The 20,160-nt window shown below is 41.9% G+C and overlaps 1 protein-coding gene across 3 annotated transcripts in view; it reads right to left on the reverse strand.

Moving 5' to 3' along the window:
* Positions 1 to 907: 907 nt before the first annotated feature.
* The window catches only part of CSNK1D (casein kinase 1 delta), a 57,111-nt gene continuing 37,858 nt past the window's right edge, over positions 908 to 20,160 (reverse strand). The window contains exons 8-10 of one of the 3 annotated variants that reach the window (XM_077458886.1): positions 17,824 to 17,963; positions 15,089 to 15,156; positions 908 to 2,745 (exon numbers count right to left, since the gene is read on the reverse strand). In XM_077458886.1, the coding sequence (XP_077315012.1) occupies positions 15,124 to 15,156; positions 17,824 to 17,963 (173 nt within the window). In that variant the 3' untranslated portion in view covers positions 908 to 2,745; positions 15,089 to 15,123. The remainder of the gene's footprint in view (positions 2,746 to 15,088; positions 15,157 to 17,823; positions 17,964 to 20,160) is intronic. The other 2 variants (XM_077458885.1, XM_077458887.1) reach the window with 2 other exon arrangements.

Below are 20,160 nucleotides of genomic sequence, written 5' to 3' on the forward strand. Positions count from 1 at the left end.
TGTACTACCAGTACAAACAACAACTAACATACACATATGTGGCATCGCTTTGATTGTCAGGAGCATTTTGTTTTCGGTTGGTCTTTGGTGGTAGGTTATGGAAATGGCAAGAAATATACAGTTAAATTTAGAATAAAAACCTTTTTTGGGGACAGTTTTCCTGCGAAAAAAATAAATAAATAAAAATCTGGGAGGCATCTATTCCCATTTACCATCAAATGAAAGCTCAATTTGTCCTAAGAAAAAAACAAAACGTGTTATAGTCCACCTGGATGCACAAAGTAGTTGTGCTGATATGTACAGGTTTACTAACGCATGTCAAAGTTGAAAAATTGTGCTTAGGCATTAATATATTTGTTTTACCCTTCGGTGTAAAGGGGTTAAAATGTCAGAAATAGAAGCCTGGTTCAAATACTTAGCCCTTGTACACACGGTCGGAGAATCCGTCAGAAAGTGTCCTATCGGACCGTGTTGTCGGATAATCCGACTGTGTGTGGTATGCATCGGACTGATTCCGTCGGACCCAAATTTTCCAACTTGTTGGAAATATTTTCCGACCAACTGGTTCGATCGGACATACTCCGATCATGTGTAGAGAATTTTGGTCGGACCAAGTGCCACGCATGCTCAGATCAAATTCCTACATCAAAGCTATTGGCTACTAGCCTGAATGTAGTCCCATCGTAACGAAATTACGTCATCGCGTTCTGAATGATCGGATTTTTCGACAACTTAGTCCGACCGTGTGTATGCAACAGTTTCGGACAAGATCCGACGGATTTGGTTGTCGAAATCTCCGACCGTGTGTACAAGGGCTTACAGCTGTAAACGCCTCTCAAAAAAAAAAAAAAATAGTAAAATTCCCCTTTAGCGTCAGGCATGCACAAAACATTTTACACAGACAACGTAGAAGTTACGAATTTATTATTTACACAATTTGTAAAGTACACAAATACAGTAGTGATACAAATTGTTGTTTGAGCAATAAGTATCAATGTACAGGATTTTTTTGTTTCCCGATCCCAGGAAAACATTCGGTCGTTTTATGGCAAAAAAAGAAAAACAAGGGAAGGATCGCTCCCCTCGGCTGGAATAGACGCAAAGATCTTGTGTACAGTGGTTAGAAAAGTCGGTCAGTTAACAGGACATTCACAGATATTTACAAAGAAAAAAAACAGAAAAAAAAAAAAAAAAAAGCACGCTGTGAAGAATCGTACAAGGAACATGGGACATGCGCAAAAAAGTCTTACGGTTTTATACTAGCATACAAGGACAACTCCTTCTGGGACAAGCCTCACGTTATTTTTAAGAAATAATCAGTAAAACTCCCTTACAACAAGAACACAAAGCCCTACTTAGTACTGTAAATACCCACCTAACACACTCCTGTACCATAAAAAGGATTGCTGTGAAGGCTACAGAAGGAAGAAGATATTTAAACCTTTTAAAAACACAACCAATAGACCACATCGAACATTTGAAACCCACCCCTTTCCCCTCCCACCTCCCGCTAGCCCCACCCACCCATCACAAAATTTAGACAATCGTCAATATTGCCAAAAAACCCCCCCCCCAAAAAACATCCTTTCTTGTGGGCAACCCATCTTATGAGCCAGCACCTCCGAAGGGTTTCGCACTGCGGCTCATCGTACGCGAGGGATGCACGTTGGGACAAGCTGATGTCAAACTCTACGAACACTGAAGTGGCCTTCGAAAATTTTATTTGCTACAGTGATAACTTGAGGCTTCGAGAACAGTGGCGATGCAATGATCCGATACTATCCAAGGCTTCAAAAAATCTACAAATGGACAAGATCGTGACTTCCGATATGGAACTAAATGGTGTCTATACAACAACAGTGATATGTTTTAGAACAAAGACTGAGGAAAAAAAAAATATTTTTTTTTTTCCCGTAGAAAATAGAGGTAACAATTTTTTTTTTGACACCATGAACGCCAATGCTGCGTTAAACCTATAACAGCTATGCATAGGAATGCTTTTATCGACCCCGATAAAAAAAAAAAAAAAAAAAAGTCGAAGAATTAAAAATGTGAACAAAATATGTACTTTACTTGGGAAAACTAAAAATTTAAAAAAGGGGAAAAACACACAAATTAAAAAAAAAAAAAAAAAAATTAAATATTCATTAAAGGGAGGAGAGAAAAAAAAAAAAAAAAAGAAGATGAAAACGAAGCCCATCCTCGCCTGGACACTTTTCCAGTAAAAATTACCAACTGCTCACCTTACATGCTACAAAACTGCTGTCCCTATGGAAGCAGACAAGTCTGGCACTGACAGATGGAATTATTTTTTTTTTTTTTCTAAACACACAAAAAAAAGGAAAAATACATTTAACGTACAGAATAAAAAGGGCCCCTGAAAAAAAGTAAAAGATGGCAATTCTGTATTTGGCGTCAAGAGTCTACGCTTGCACACGGGTGCTCAAAGTTCTTGCATGGTTATCGCGCCACTCCACAAACTCCGTCCCGCCAGCTGGTAATTGCTCAGATTATTATCTTGGTAAAAAGCATGTAAAGCTCCATTTTCCATTTGGTTCTTTTTTTAATTCAGGGTTCTGTTGTGGCTGTGAGATTTTTTATTTTTTTTTTATTTTTATTGATTTTTTTTTTTGCTAGTGAAACCACTGAAAAAAGGTTAGCCATGCATTAAACCACCCTCCAAGAGGAATGTGATCATCGGTGCACGGTGGAAGGGAAACCGCTGGATGCCACCCGACTTGGAATCTGTAAGGCAAAAGGAATAAGGTTACAATCTGAATCAATAAAATCGGTACAAAATCAGAAAAAAAAAAAAAATGAATAAAATCTCCATCTCCTTCCTGAATCCTAACTTAGGCCTTTTTTTTTTAAATTTTAGTTGTGGATAGAGCGCGACAATCTTCTGACCTCAATGTCCCCACATTCCTGTGTTGATGGGAAAAATCGAGCGATTATTTTTTCCTGCAAACAAAGAAAAATTGCACCGTCTATGGCTGGCTTTGCTATTCTCTGCTCTATTCAAAATGAAATAGCTTTACCTTAAAATGTTACTAAACCTAAAAGGCATTGTTTGCATTAAGGTAACATGTTTTCTGTTTCTCTGTGCCCCCATTCCCTGTGTGAAGGGGAAGAGAGAGGGGAAGAGATCAGAGCTGTGCACGGCTGTATCTATTCTCCCCTCTTTTCCACTTTGAACAGCAGGAAACATTGGCTCTTGCTGCTGTCAATCGGATGCAGTGAAGAGGAAGTGGGGGGCAGGCCTAAGACCTGCTATGCAAAGCTATGTAGTGCAGCTCCAAAGACAGTTTGGGATTGCGCAGACTACGCTCTCCCTATAGCCAACATCTTGCTATGGTAGTCCTAAGAAGAGGAAGAGGAGACGAAGGAGGGAGGAGGAAGAGGAGACGAAGGAGGGAGGAGGAAGAGGAGACGAAGGAGGGAGGAGGAAGAGGAGACGAAGGAGGGAGGAGGAAGAGGAGACGAAGGAGGGAGGAGGAAGAGGAGACGAAGGAGGGAGGAGGAAGAGGAGACGAAGGAGGGAGGAGGAAGAGGAGACGAAGGAGGGAGGAGGAAGAGGAGACGAAGGAGGGAGGAGGAAGAGGAGACGAAGGAGGGAGGAGGAAGAGGAGACGAAGGAGGGAGGAGGAAGAGACGAAGGAGGAAGAGGAAGAAGGAGACGAAGAAGGAGGAGAAGAAGGAGACGAAGAAGGAGGAGAAAGAGGAGGAGGAGCCAAGATTGCCACCCAAGGAGGGAGAAGGAGGGAGGAGCCGCCAAGAAGGAGGGAGGAGGAGGGGCCAAGATTGCCACCCAAGAAGGAGGGGGGAGGAGGGGCCAAGATTGCCACCCAAGAAGGAGGGGGGAGGAGGGGCCAAGATTGCCACCCAAGAAGGAGGGGGGAGGAGGGGCCAAGATTGCCACCCAAGAAGGAGGGGGGAGGAGGGGCCAAGATTGCCACCCAAGAAGGAGGAAGGAGAAGGAGGAGGAAGGAGGGAGGAAGGAGGGAGGGAGGAGGGAGGGGGGGGGGGGAGTAGCCACTCTGTGCAACACCACTGCACAGAGCAGGCATTACATGTTTGTTATTAAAGTCAAAAAACATTATTATTATTTTTTTTTTATAACCACTTAAAGACCAGGGCTCTTTTTCAGACTCCTTGTTTACAAGTTAAAAACATGTTTTTTTTTGCTAGAAAATTACTTAGAACTCCCAAACATTATACTTTTTCCCCCCTAACAACTGAGAGAATAAAATGGCGGTTATTGCAATACTTTGTCACACCGTATTTGCGCAGCGGTCCTACAAGCGCACTTTTTTGGGGAAAAAATCTCACTTTTTTTATATTGTGAAAGAAAATGTTACGCCACGTAAGCGGGGTGGCCGCTCTCCCGCCGCCAATGGTGATTTTAAGGCGAATCCGCTGCAGAGACCACCATTATCGTAAACGGGACCCCTGGCTTAAAAGATGGATATCTCAGTTATGGCAGCAGCTGCTGCAGTTACCGAGATATCGTCTTTAAAAATGCTGATGCATATATACAGGAGCCGGTCGGCAAAAAAATATTATAATTAATATTTCTATCAAGCCACTAAAGAGAACCTGTGCTTAGGGAACCTACAGCACTGCTGTCCCCTCTCCTCCTGCTATGCTCATTCTGTGGCTTCAACACAAACTTGTACACGGGTCAAAGTTCTGACTTCAGTAGTTGGGCAGATAGCACTTCCTAGTACACCCACCCACCGACTCGCATGCAACTTTACAAGGTGCTGAAGAGGCTACGCACTAGCATGGTCACACAGGAGGAAGGAGACCATGTCACATGATTCCTTTAGGCTACTTTCACACTGGAGCGTTGGGGGTGTCTATTTTTAGTGGCACTATTTGGCTGCTAGCGGGGAGCTTATAAGCCCCACTAGTGGCAGAAAAACGGTTAAAGCCATCAGCAAAGCACTGCTTTGCCGGCGCTGCCCCATTGATTTCAATGGGCAGGATCGCTTTAGGAGACGTGTATACACCGCTCCTACAGCACTGCAAAGATGCTGCTTGCAGGACTTTTTTTTTTACCGTCCTGCCAGCACATCACTTCAGTAGCCTTACTCCTCTGGGTAACTCTGCTCCTAGACAGAGCATCAGAGAAGCAAAAAGTATTTACAGTCAGTGGGAGGGCCATTAAAAAAAAAAAAAAAAAAAAAAAAAAAGGATAAGTTCACCTTTTGCAATTTGCATTCGTTTTTGTTGCAGGAGCCTGGAAATTCAGCAAATCGCTGATGCCACGCAGGTCTCCTGCAGATCTGTCACTGTATTGGCTTCCTCGTACAAAGAAGCCCGATACATTCTGACAGGAAGAATAAAAAGGGGTTGTAATTTAAACACTGTTTTCACCTTAAAAACGGATTTTCACCCGTAAATAGAACTTGCGCTTTTCCGGTACCCCCCTCCGGTGTCACATTTGACACCTTTCAGGGGGGAGCAGATATCTGCCTAATACAGGTATTTGCTCCCACTTCAGACAGACCGCTGCAGATTCCAAGGCGATCTACGCCATGTCAGTGCCCCCCCCCCCCCCGCTGTCTTCTGGGTGATACACAGGTCCCAGAAGACAGCAGGGACCAGTAAGGATGCGCAGCACGACTTGCGAATGCGCAGTAGGGAACCAGGCTAATACCGATTAGCTTATTGAAGATGGCAGCACCTACACCTGAGGGAGGAGGGATAAGACCGTTCAGAAACCATGCTGATTGGTTGAGAGCTGGCGCCGTCTGACAGGCCAACTCTCACAGTGCGCTCCAAGCTGCAAAAGGAAATGTTAGCAGAATTGTGCGGGGAAACGTTGGAGCCCAACACCACGTTTTACAGAATTTTTATATAGTTAGTTTGGAACAAGATGGTCCAAACAAACCATTTGCTTCACTAATATGTGCAGCAGCTGTCAGCTCTGTATTAAAAAGGAGTTGTAAAGGCAGAAGGTTTTTTTATTATCTTAATGCATTTTATGCATTAAGATAAACCTGCGTGTAGCAGCCTCTCCAGCATCCTCTTGATTATGTACCTGAGCTGCATCTTTCTCCAGCGATGTCCACGAATGTCTAAGCCATTCAGGACACTCCTCCCAATTGGCTGAGACACAGCAGCGGTGCCATTGGCTCCTGCAGCTGTCAAAGTCAGTCAGCCAAACCTTTACTTGCGCTAAAAAGGTGCCAACAATAAATTCATATTCATTAAGCTAAAAAGAAAAAAAAAAAAAACCTGTGAGCAGCAGCCAGCCCAGCAGCCGCCAATACTTACCTGAGCCAATCTCTGTCTAGCGATGTCAACGAGCGTCTCGCCCATCTCAGACTCTCCTTTCCGATTGGCTGAGACACAGCAGTGGCGCCATTGGCTCCCGCTGCTGTCAGAATCAGCAGAGAGAGAGAGAGAGAGAGAGAGAGAGAGAGAGAGAGAGAGAGAGAGAGAGAGAGAGAGAGACGCGGACACAGAGCGGTGACTCGGCTCGGGTGTCCTCATAGCAAGCGGCTTGCTGTAGGGGCACTCGACAGGAGGGAGTGGCCAGGATCACATGAGGGGCTGTTGCAAAACCACTGCAACAGAGCAGGCAAGTATGACTTTTTTTGGTTTAAAAAAAAACAAACGAGGCGTTACAATCACGTTAATTAAAAAGGCAAAACATAATATAATTATATCTAAAAACATCCAAATATAATTTTTTAAATGGTCATTTTCAGTTTTGTACATCCTAAGTTTTTGGAAACCAAAATTTCCATTTCGGTGCACTTTTCATTTTGCAAATGAATACAAAGCTTCCTCTGATTGGCGGAGGTGGAGGAAGACATCATGATCTCCGCCTCAGCCAGAGGAAGCTTTGTATTCATTCAAAAAAATAAAAAGACTTCCTGTGAATGGCTAAGCAGTGCTCAACCCGAGTTGATTTAGTTCCAGGTGCCGGAACACAGCGCTGTATACTGTATGTAGCTAAGACTATTCTTTTTTTTTTTTTTTTTTTTTATGAATACAAAGCTTCCTCTGATTGGCTGTGGTGTGTATAATGTCATTTTCCACCTCAGCCAGAAAAAGCTTTGTATTCATAACAAAAAAAAAAAAAAAAATAGTATAGCTTCAGTTACTTGCTTAACCCAATTTTCTTCCAGGAGTCAGACAGGGCTGTCTACTGTATGTAGCTGGGGCTTTATAGACTTTATACAGTGCTGACAGCTAGTACAAGCAAAGAGTTTGGACAAGCACACTATTCTCTCACTATAGAGAGTATTTTTTATTTTTATTTTTTATTAAATAAGTTCCTGCTGTTCAAGACTTCATATCTTCTGAAGGAAAATTAATAATGCTAATACTACTACTACTACTACTACTAAAACTACTACTAATAATAATACTACTAAAACTACTACTACTACTACTACTAATAGTAATACTAATACTACTACTAATATAATATTATTATTATTAATTATTATTATTATTAATAATAATATTATTATTAATAATAGATTTATTTAGCGCCCAACAGTTTGTGCAGCTCTTTACAACATGAGAGCAGATAATTAAAGTTACAATACAATAATAAAACTATAATGACCATTTAAACCCAAGATCTGCATATTTTGTTGACACTTCATATAAATGGAGACAAGTCTTCATCCCGAATCCTTGCAGCGAGAAATCAGTGTAGCCGGTAAAGTGACAGATTCAGTTCATAGGTCAATGTTTTTAGGTACAGCACCCATCTACACAATCTAGCTACTACTCGCTTTCAATGAAAAAATAAAAAGTGGGAGGAAAGGAAAAAGTGGGTTGGAGGATATATTTATCACACAGCAACCAATTAGATCCTAATTTTTAAATAAAAGAATACTGGAATCTGATTGGTTTGAGGTATTCTGCCACAAGTTTAAGTCCCTCATCTGAATGAATGAGCTTAGCTAGCTATAAAATCACAAACTAAACCCAAGATACTAAAACTCGGATATAGGTTTTACTCATTTTACTGTTGGATTTGGCAAAGAAAGGTTTGAATCTCTTGCGTTTTCATTGCTCTGTTCCTCATTAGGGGGACATTTCTGATCACGTTCTGTACCATAGACACACTCCTAAACCTTGTGGACGGCCTTCCCAGAAGAGTTGAAGCTGTTATAGCTGCAAAGGGTGGGCCAACCCAGTATTGAACCCTACAGACTAAGACTGGGATGCCATTGAAGTTCATGTGCGTGTAAAAGCAGGTGCCCCAATACTTTTGGTAATATAGTGCATCTTCAAAACCATATTATAAGCCAAAAAAAAAAAAAAAGCTATGCCCCTCTATTGCCATTCACATTTCACCCATTCTAATGTAAAGGCAGGTGTCCCAATACTTTTAGTAATATATTTTTATATCATCTCCCCTCCCCCCTACAAGCAGGAAACAAAAGGTGCCTGCCGACATCCAAAAAAGCCTCTCCTGCCTCTTGTCACATGGTAAACTTACTTTGACATCAGATGTAAACTTTGGGTACAAGCTCTACCCATTAAATACCACTAAACGCTCTTTGCAGAGGCAGCCAACGGGCAAGGCAAGGCTCCTGCCCCACGTGGATAAGTTAAGGTCTCTGTTACAAAGCAAGTTCTCTCATGTGGGGCACAGAGGAAGTATTTCTAGACAAGAAATGAATTGCAGGGATCTTCTTGTGCCTGAAAACTGAACTCCCAGTAAACAGCCAAATACTCAAATGATACACACATATAAGCTGTTTGACTTACCAAAGGATTTGTTTTTTTGTACACCTAGTACTAAGATTTACATACAGAGACATCAAAGGCAGTATGGTGACCGCAGTTAAAGTGTTACTAAACTTAAAAAATAAAAAAATAAAGTGGGCTCTTTATTGCTAGGTCTCTTCTAGAATAAACTTACCTGTATATTCACAATCATTAGAATATAGACTGAGCTGTGCATGGAGCAGCACAGGTCTCTGCCAACATCTGTTCTACAATAAATGTGTATTTATTCCAGGAAGATGCGCTAGTTGATAATTGTACTATATTAATTGGTGGGGGCTTTTTATATATACGTTTGCCTGGAGTTTACCTTTAAACATCATCTTAGTTTTAAATAAATAATAGGCTCACTTTAAAGAGAGAGGAAGTCTACAGCTTTCATTTCCACCAGGTAAAGAGACTTCTTGCTAGCCGGAGGAGTAGAGCCTGGAGGAGAGGAGACTTCTTGGTGTAGACAAGGGCTTATCAGGGGTCTCAAACAGGCGGCCCTCCAGCTGTTGCTAAACTACAAGTCCCATGAGGCATTGCAAGGCTGGCAGTTACAAACATGACTCCCATAGGCAGAAGCATGATGGGAATTGTAGTTTCGCAACAGCTGGAGGGCTGCCAGTTTGAGACCCCCTGGCTTATACAAATGGGTCTTCTAGGATCTGATTGGTTGCTGTGGGGTACACTTTTGTCCAGTTTTTATAGGAGTTCCAGGGTTTTATTTTTTTTTCAGGAAATACAGATCTGGTGGTCTGGATAAACACACCAAGTTTTAGTAAAGCTTAACCCAAAAACAAAGAAAAAAAAAAAAAAGTAAAAGTAAATGTATTGCAGCTTACTGGTCCTTAGATGGGGTGACTGCATTTGTGTTATGCAGGGTTATTTTTCCCCCTTATTGGCTTTCAGCTGATTACACCGTCAGTAACGCTTTCTGTCCTAGGGTGATGACGCTCACTTATGGTTCCAGCAATGGGGCCCCAGCATTGTCATCCTAGGTGAATCTCCTAGTCTGTACTACAAAAGTCTCCCACTCAATCATATAGGGAGATGTTTTTTTGTAGTACACAGAAGAGAGCTGGGAAAATTTGAAATGTTGTTTGATGTTCAGTGTGAGATAAGCCCCAGGTTCACACTGCCGTGACTTTGAAGTCGAATGAGACTTTGGCACGACTTGCATAAGACTTCTTTAATGGGAGTTGTGTCTCACATCTGGCTAAACACATGGATGGCGGCGTCCCCAGCCTGTGGGCAACGTTTGCCGCTGGGCTGGGCAAGGCCTCCACGCGCTCTGGAATTTTCCCCATGTGACACTGGGCGGAACCTGGGGGGTGGGGGCTGGCTGGGCACATATATGGCCCTCATTTTGTGCCCATCGGTCCTCTGGCAGCACGTTTTTAACCAGGTACATACATTTGGCCATCATTCACGCATCACAGGAAGGGGGTCTTTCTTAGTTCCCCCAGCTTTCCACTCAGATTTTTACCGCCATTCACTCCTTCTGTTCATTTTAGTTTTGGCGCTCTTATTCGTTCTTTTACTTCTTTTCTTCTCTTCCTTCCCCTTTCTTTCCCCTCCTTTCCCTTTTTCTCTTTCCTTTTACCCCCCCCCTCTTTTTTCTCTTTCCTTCCCCACCCCTTTTTTCCCCTCTTTCCTCCCCCCTTTTTTTCCCTCTTTCCTTTTCTCCCCCCTTTTTTTCTCTCTTTCCTTTTCTCCCCCCTTTTTTTCTCTTTCCTTTTCTCCCCCCCCCCCTCTTTTTTCTCTTTCCTTCCCCGCCCCTTTTTTCTCCCCCCCTTTTTTCCCCCCTTTTTTTCCCTCCCTTTCCTTTTCTCCCCCCCCCCTTTTTTTCTCTCTTTCCTTTTCTGCCCCCCATTTTTTCTCTCTTTCCTTTTCTCCCCCCCATTTTTTCTCTTTCCTTTTCTCCCCCCCCCCCCTCCACCCTTTATCCCTTTCCACCTCCTCCCCCTCTTATTCACTTCAGACATCCTACCACACTGGCATTTTTTTTTTTGTCTTAATCTGCGATTATTGGGTTTTAGTTATTTTCCAGTCACACTTTATTCGTTAACCACTTTTCCACAATTTTCACCAATCGTAGTATCATCATCAGTCACCAGTGTGGACACATTCACCACATGGGGGACATCTTTGTGCGCCCGGCCCTCCCTCTATAGGCTTCTCCCTCAGTTTCCGGACTCTGGTCCTTTTGGTGGCCTGCGGTCCTCTTGGGGTTCACACTGTACTGGTATGCGAGTATCCACTGGGAATTAGTGACTTTTTCTCTTCCCTTATACGTATAACCCTTCCCACAACAATGCACTTTGAGCTCCATTTACCAACCTTTATTTTTTTTTTTAGATTTTGGTGAAAACTGCCCCTGAAGTGTGTTTTGATACACGAAAAGCGTCAGATTTACGCCATGCACCAAACAATCAACCCCTGTATCGGGTTTTAAACACATCAGTGTGTTTTTAGAACTTTTGTGATTGTGTCATTTTAGAATGGGTGCATCAACTATTAAGGATTTTCTGCCCTGCATCCTCTGGAGGCTTTCCATTCTGTTTATAATGTACTAATCATTGTGTATATACTGTATGATGTGACTGTTCTTGCATCTCTATTATGATACTATGTTATTGTTTCCTAATAAAATGATTTTAGACAATGGTGACTGCCCCTTGGCCTCACGCACCCACCTCATCTAAAGTCCCAAACCTCTTTGCTTCATATCAGTTTAGGGATGGAGACGTGTGTCTCATTTAAAGTCCCAACCTTTTCTGCTTAATTACTCTTTAAGACCCCTTTCACACTGGGGCGTTTTTCAGGCGCTTTAGCGTTAAAAAAAGCGACTGAAGCGCTTGAAAGAAGCCTCATCTGCAGTCCCAATGTGAAAGCCCAAGTGCTTTAAGAGCCCTTTCACAATGTCAGCGCCCAAAAAACGCTCATAAAAGAGCTGCTTAAACTAGCAGTGCTTTACCGGCGTTTTTTCTAGCGCTATTTTGGGCGATTTTTTTTATTGGGGCGATTTTAACCCCTGCTAGTGGCTAAATAAAGGGTTAAAAGCTCCCGCAAACCGCTGTTGCCAAAAGCGCTTTTCAGGCGTTTTTCAGGCGCTTCCCATTGATTTCGATAGGAGGGGGTGCTTTAGGAGCGGTGTATTCAACGCTCCAAACGCGCTGCAAAGAAGCTGCTTGCCGGACTTTTTTTTGACGCACTGCCAGCTGAAAGCGCCTGAAAAATGCCCCAGTGTGAAAGGGATCTCAGTGTGAAAGCACTTGGGCTTTTACATTGGGATTGCAGTTGCGGCTTCTTTCAAGCACTTTACAGGCGATTTTTTTAAACGCTAAAGCGCCTGAAAAACGCCCCAGTGTGAAAGGGGTCTTATAGAAGCCAACACAAGTCATGCCAAAAGTCGTACCAGAAGTAGTCGCTCCTATTAGAATGGGTTCTTTGCACTGAATGGGGTGCAACATGTGCAAAGCGAACTGGGCCTTAACTGGCGTCTAGAGAAGAGATTTCCCCAGTTTGAGAGAGAGAAAGGAGGGCTACCGAAGTGACTTATCTGGCATCTGCATTTGTAGCAAAATGTGCTTTTACCTGAACACTCTGTAAATTTCCTGATCACACAGCTGAAATTCAAAGTGGCAGACCCTGTTGGATCTCTACTGCTCAGATGGAAAAATGTCATACAAAGAACAGCTGCATCCAATCAGATGCAGCCACTCTTTGGGCATTCGGCCTGAAGTGGCTGTTAGAATACAATTAGGGTTACACCGATACCAAGTATTTGTACAAGTATCGGTACTCGTGCAAATGCACCGATACCTGAAACCGATACTTACAGGCTCGGTTCTTTGAGCTGGCAGTGGGTTCTCCCCTGTTGACAAGTGTTAAAGAAGTCCGGTAATTAAAGCTGTCAAAAAAGAAAAAAAAAAAGAAGCAGCCGGCAATGTTTATAAAAACATCGCTCAGCCGCTGAAACACTAAAATAAAAATAAACCTTGTATATCTTTTTGAATCTGTTTCTTCTAGGGATGCACCAATATCATTTATTTTTTTTTATTTTTTTTTTTTTTTTACAATGAGTACAAGTACCAATACTTTTTTTTTTTTTACCCGCCGATACCAATTACCGATACCTACCGCAACTGCTTTGTTTTAACTTCAGCTGTCAACAATGGTACAAAGCATTGAAAAAGTTATTTACAAATTAAACTGGATTTTTTTTTTTTTAATTTAGCGCTTTTTCAATGTAAAATGTGCAAATATATATGTGTAAAAATATTCACTAACAAAGCAAACCAAAAAAAAAAAAAAAAGCAGGAAAATAATAATTAAATGGAGGAGAATAGGGAGTTAAGGCTGATTAGAGTAAATTAGGGGTTATTAAAGTGGATGTAAACACAAAATGTTTTTTTGTCTGGCACAATATACAGTATGGGATTTCAGATCAGCTGTGCCCAGTCTTGCCACAAAGTTAATCCAGCTCTGAGCAATCCTCATATCTTTTATCAGTGAAATAAAAACAGACAAACTGAAATCTTTGTCAGTTCTTCCCCCTTGCTGTGATTGACAGGTAATTTACATATTTCGTGCACTAACCTAAGACATTTTTTTAATTTCCAACCCCCACTCCTTTCTTCAGCAGCTCTGCAAGGATTGGCTGTTCCACACCTCAGCATAATTTGGCATGCTGAAGTCATGTGGGGACTTTTCTGGGTTTCGACTGGATGTTAGTGATCATAGCAGAAGTTCAGTGTAAGAAATACACAGGAGAAAATGCATGTTGATAAGGGGAGTTTAGAGGTGGGCGGGGAGTCTACTGACATCACGACTCCACCCACTGAGCTCCGGGCAACAGACCCACCCACAAAATCTGCAGTTTTTCGGGTCTCATAGCAGACAGACAGAGGGGAGACATTTGACAGATAAGTATGCATACAGGAGGCATGAATATCCTTCTAGATAACCAATATTGCAGTAGTTTAGAAAGTAGTTTACATCCACTTTAACGGGTTAAACTGAGGAACATTTGTTAATCTCTTTGATCTGCAGATGAAGAAACAAAAATATACAAAAAGAAACAATGTTTTTTTTTTACTTTAGTGCTTCAGGGCTGAGCAATGTTAATAAACATTGCCGGATGCTTTTTTTTGACAGCTCCAATTACCGGAATCCTTTAACACAGGGTAGACCCACTGCCAGCTCAAAGAACAGAGCCTGAAAGTATCTGTTTCAGGTATCGGTGCATTTGCACGAGTACCGATACTTGTGAAAATACTCAGTATCGTGTAACCCTAGTTTCTTCACCTGCAGATCAAAGGGATGAACAAATGTTCCTCTGTTTAACCCCTTATTAACCCTTAATTTACTCTAACTCCCTATTCTCTTCCATTTAATTATTTTCCTTTTTTTGTTCACATCTATTTTATAAAAACTATAAGCAATTAAAAAACCTTGTTTGCTTGGTTAGTGAATATTTTTACACACATACATTTTATATATATATATATATACACATATACATACACACATTATATATATATATATATATATACACACACACACACACACACACATACATACATACACACACACACTATTATATATACATATATATACACACACACAAAATTTTTATATTTTTACACACGTGTGTGTATATGTATGTGTATATATATATATATATATATACATACACATATAATATATATATATATATATATATATATATATATATATATATATATACACACACACACACATACATACATATACATTATATATATATATATATATATATATATATATATATATATATATATATATATATATATATATATATATATATATATATATATATAATCATTTACACATTTCACATTGAAAAAGCGCTAAAAAAATAAATAAAAAATATCTATTTCATTTGCAAATAACTTTTCAATGTTTGGTACCATTGCTGACAGACCGACATGAAAACAAAACAGTTGCAGTAGGTATCAGTAATTGGCATCGGCGAGTACTTAAAAAAATAAAAATAAAAATAAAAGATACGAGGAGTAAAAAAATAAATAAATAAAAAAAGTGCATCGGTGCATCCCTAAATACTACATGCCGCAGATTTGTCCATCCGAAATATGTATAGCAAGGATGGAGCAACCCTTCAGGTCATCGATTAGTTCACACCAAGGACTGGTAAGCTGCCACATATTTTGTTCTTAGGTTTATATATCCTTTAAAGTGAACATTTTTGAAAACGTATCACTGGACATAAATGTGTATAATTTAAAAAGGTAAAAATGGCTGCAGTTCATAGGGATGCTTTCTAAACAAGACTCACCCAGTGCTGCCTTCAGCCGAGAATGGGGCGAGCAGCTACTTGCCATGATGTTCGAAAGGAATGCTATTCTGAGGTGGGGAAAAGACAGCTGCTTGTCACTGTCCCAACAACCCAGCAGTTTACTGTGAGCAAAATGTACATTGGCTTTGTGTGTTAGCATACACCCACAGAGCGCCAGCCAGAAGGAAGTGTGAAGCTGTGGCTGAGAATTGGAGGATCTCTGAGGGACTCCATGTGTTTACAATGATAAGATAATGTGTGTGAATGGAGTTCCTCAGGAGATCCCGTCAGATAGCAACGTATCCCTACCCCAGCCTCCCATAGCATGCTCTCATGTCACCACACCATGTACCCAAGCCCACACCCTCAGATTCTCGCACTCTAAGATCTACCCAATGAAGAATAATCTGCTGTGTCACATGCACTCACTGGGGATGCAAATAATTTGGAAACAGTTTATAAAATACTCCTCAGTTGTCAAAGGACTACAAGTTCCAGCATGTCACATAACACAGGACACACTGGGGCTTCCAGCTGCATAACAACTGAATGGATATAGGCTATGCTTGCACCAGACATCTTTAAATTAGAATTCCAGCTAAATCCTAACTTGTCTTAAATTGCTCCCTCCACTTCCCAACACCTATACACCCAACACCTGTGTAAAAAATAAAAATAGGGCTGTAGATATTTACAGATTTTCAGCTTGCTCCAGTCACATGATCCCCTGTGTGTGGGGATGGAGAGCGAGCCTGAAAACAGCTGTGAAAGCCGAGAGCGATTATGTGACCCCCAGGCTCCCATGGTGCAGCAGTGTTGTCGGTGGTCCCTCTTCTCCCTTGCAGTTGCCACTGGCAAACACAGGAGAGCTGGATCACGTGTGACCAGACCAGTCTGAAAATAGGCCAGTATATCTATCTTTTTTACACAGGTTAGTATAGGTGTCGGAGGTCGTGCATTTTTAAGACTATTGGGCTTTAGCTGGAATCCTATACGTTAAAGGTTTCCCAGTAAAGAGGTAACCATTTTTCCACCTAAGTGAGGTTGGGGAGCTTATGTTGTGCCTTCGCTCTTGTACACTGCTTAAGCAAACTATAGAGCAGGGGGAGGAAGAAACCAATGCAGAGTCTATGGACGAGGGATGAAAGACACTTTGCCAAGTAAAGCAGTGTCAATTCACAGCATGCATAGGTTATCCAAGAGATTTAGCGCCCAAATATAAACCTTGCCATGATGATATTTAGTGCAAGGCGGACAAGAGAGGCAGGGTATGGAATATCATATATATTCAGATTAAAAGGAATACAGAGCCCGACAAACAATGGACGGGGGGGGATATGGCATATGTAAAACTAAAAAGGGAAAATAGACTAAGGCATTCTATATAAAAAAGGTTCCAACAAAGTACTATAACCCTGATGTCCTTCCCAATCAAGCCAGATGCTCAAAAACCCAAGTTGAAAGGGGGTTGCGGGGGGTTGGTATTAGGGGGGGCTGTCAACTGAGAAAACCCCAGCCCAGTCTAAGCCCCTGTACACACGGTCAGACATTCTGCCAACCAAATCCGTTGGATTGTGTCCGAAACTGTTGCATACACACGGTCGGACCAAGTTGTTGGAAAATCCGATTGTACATAACGTGATGACGTTATTTCGTTACGACGGGACTACGTTCAGGCTAGTAGCCAATAGCTTTGGTGTAGGAATTTGATCTAAGCATGCGTGGCACTTTGTCCGATCGGAATTCTCTACACATGATCGGAGTATGTCCGATCGGACCAGTTTGTCCGAAAATATTTCCAACATGTTGGAAAATTGGGTCCGACGGATATTCTGACGGGATCAGTCCGATGCAGACCACACACAGTCGGATTATCCGACAACACGGTCCGATAGGACACATTCCGACGGATTCTCCGACTGTGTGTACAAGGGCTAAGAGGCTGAGGGTGTCTAATAAGCACTTTCCCCACTATAGGCACATTTGTACCATAATGTTTCATTACAAAGATGGTTTAATTGCCTGATGATCAATGGTCTGTACGTTTACCATTTCCTGGAAAACCTCTTCATAAGCAATGCTGTTTGATGTTCCCATGTACAAAGTCTGAAGCATTACTATTTGCATCCCCATGCGCTTATACTAGACACATACTGTCATTTGGTATGCAAGGCAGTGCTGTCCATGGCTTTCATGGGAGTGGCTGAGAATGAAATATTCATGTTCAGGCAGACTGGGTTTTTTTTTTTTTTTTAGATTTGAATGCAGCAAAGAAAAAAAAAATTAAATTAAACAAAATGACAACCAAAAACCAATCAGGCTTCATCTTTCACTCTCTGACTTGCATAGGGAAATTTTTTTTTTTTTCTTAAATGGGGGGGGGGGGGGGGGGAACAGCTCCTGATTTTCCAAAAAAGAAAAGCCTCAATGTGCTCTTATAAAAAGGTGATGACTTCATGATAAGCTGCATATCACAAAACCAGCACAGGAAAAAAAGGTTGTGCCCTGGTTTGCAGGAGAGTCTTTGACTTTTGATGACCTCATTTGCTCCTCCCATGAACGGATATAACTATGCACAAAGATGGAGAGAGACTACCCACAGTAGTTATACAGCACCCTTTTGAACAACCCCTGGAAATAAAATTAAGGAGGAGGAGGACAGCATTGCTGGCGGCAAGCTTAGAAGCGTAAGCAAGTTATTTCCCCGCCAAGCCCCGGAGGATCTCAGGCTGTACCTGTGAGGTTGACATGCGGGAGGTATCTTGTCTGCCGGTAAGATCAGAGGACGACACGTTAACAGGAGCGCCACGATGTAATCTCATGCTGACTTTGCGCTCGCGCTCCATGCCAGAAACGGGTCGTGGTGAAGTGTTTGCTGTAACAGATTTTAAGAGGCAGGCCAAATGAACTTCAATCTAAAAGATCTTACCAAGGTCCACATTTTACTACAGTGCTATATATAGCTATACTGCCGACGGAAGTAACATTAAAAAGAGAAGTTCAGGAGGTAAAGATACACCCATTTTTTTTTTACTACCCTAGTTGAATGCTACATTTGTCCCGCCACCTCCAAGACAGAGAACTGAGCGATCAAAGACTGCTGATCTCTCAGTTTTCGGTCTTCAGTGAGCAGAAAGCCTGTGACTGTCGGTCACCAGCTCTCTGCCCTGTCCCTCCCACACTCACTAGAGCGTCCTGTGAAGGAGGCGGAAGTGACTGGCTCAGGCTCTCAGCAGCTCGTCGAGAGGCTGAGCCAGCTACTGGTCCAGGCATCTGGGTGGATTCAGACTTAAAAGTTGGGATCTCTCCAGAGCCTGGATCGGCTTAGTTGCTTCAACCAACAGTGGACTAGGCTGTTGGCTTAAAACGGGTCACAGGCGTGCAGAACAATCCATAGGAAAAGCAGAGCCAGAGTAGCTTTGACCATAATTATCCTTTAAAGATGGTCTTAACTATATCAGCTGTGGCAAAAAGGAGGCAGGCAGAGAACCTCTGACCTTTTTACCATTACCGACATACCATACCTTTTTTTTGCATGGTCTGTATGGAGGTGGCCATCTTAGTACAGAAACAAAGATTAGCTTCCTCCTGGGGAATGGACTGGTTGCATAATGAGCAATATTTAGCAGCAGGAGTAGTGCCAAAATCACGGATCCAATGAATGAAGGAGATCCTGCACGGCAGCCTTCTCTCCAGCAAGGAGAACAGTAAGCAGCACAGTAGTGACACCAAATCTCACTCCAGATCTTGTGGAACTAGCAGTCAGGAGCAGCAGCGTCACAGATTACCTCACTGAAGATATAGTTTATAAGGGCTCATGACAGAGGAGTACCCAGCTAATGTTCAGGAGAAATTTCAGGCAAAAAGGTGTTTCAGGGTACCGCTTATTTACAGTTGAAGTTTTTATGTCCTCCTCCCCACCTCCTCTAACAGTTTTAGAAATTTTTGGGGAGCGAGTACCTAGTTTTGTCAGGTACCCAGTCCCACTTTCCCTGGAATCAGCTAGACCAGTGATGGTGGACCTTGGCACGCCAGATGTTTTGGAGCTATATTTCCCATGCAATGGGACTCTGCAGTGTAGCTGAGCATCATTGGAAATGTAGTTTCAAAACATCTGGGGTGCCAAGGTGCACCATCACTGGCCTAGACGATTGCACCAAATGTCTACCCCCTTCCACAACCTCCTGGGAACAGAGGTTCCAGGAACCTGAAGGACCATTTACACAACAAAGCCAGCTGTGAAGCCCCACAATAAACATGCCGGAGCCAGGGACACGAAGACTGGTATAGAACTGACCTGGGTGATGACAATGCTGGATTCATTGGACAGGCAAGTGTCCTTTTATTTAAAAAAGTCAGCAGTTACAGTATCTGTTGCTGTTGACTTAATTAAAAAAAAAAAAAAAAAAAAAAAAAAATTACTGAAAACCCACCTTAACATTTCTAGATATAACCCACATAAGAAAACATTGATGTTTTTGACTTGAGGTGCACTTAAATCTAGAAATCTGGAGAGCCAAACCCACTGGGTAGGAGGATAGAATTCTGATAGGTCAACAATAGCATGGTGCTTTACAGGAAGTTGGTCCCATTGACCACTTTAGCCCTGGAAGAATTGGCTGCCCAGTGACCAGGCCACTTTTTGCGATTCCGCACTGCGCCGCTTTACCTGACAATTGCACGGTTGTGCGACGCCGTAACCAAACAAAATGGACAACCTTTTTTTCCCACAAATAGAGCTCTCTTTTGGTGGTATTTGATCATCTCTGTGGTTTTTATTTTTTGAGAAAAAAAAAAACCACCATAATATTTTGTACGTTTTGCTGTAATAAATAGCCCCAATTTAAAAAAAAAAAAATTTTTTTCCCTCAGTTTAGGACGATATGTATTCTAATTTTTTAACCCAAAAAAATCCCAAAAAGCGTATATTGATTTGTTTGCACAAAAGTTATAGAGTCTACAAAATAGGGGATAGCTTTATGGCATTTTTATTATTATTATTTTTTTACTAGTAATAGCGGGCGATCTTCAATTTTTATCGAGACTGCGACACTATGGAGGACACATCGGAC

Source organism: Lithobates pipiens, unplaced genomic scaffold (genome assembly GCF_037356315.1).
Source record: "Lithobates pipiens isolate NorthernLeopardFrog02 unplaced genomic scaffold, aLitPip1_a1.2 Scaffold_28, whole genome shotgun sequence".
Taxonomy (NCBI): domain Eukaryota; kingdom Metazoa; phylum Chordata; class Amphibia; order Anura; family Ranidae; genus Lithobates; species Lithobates pipiens.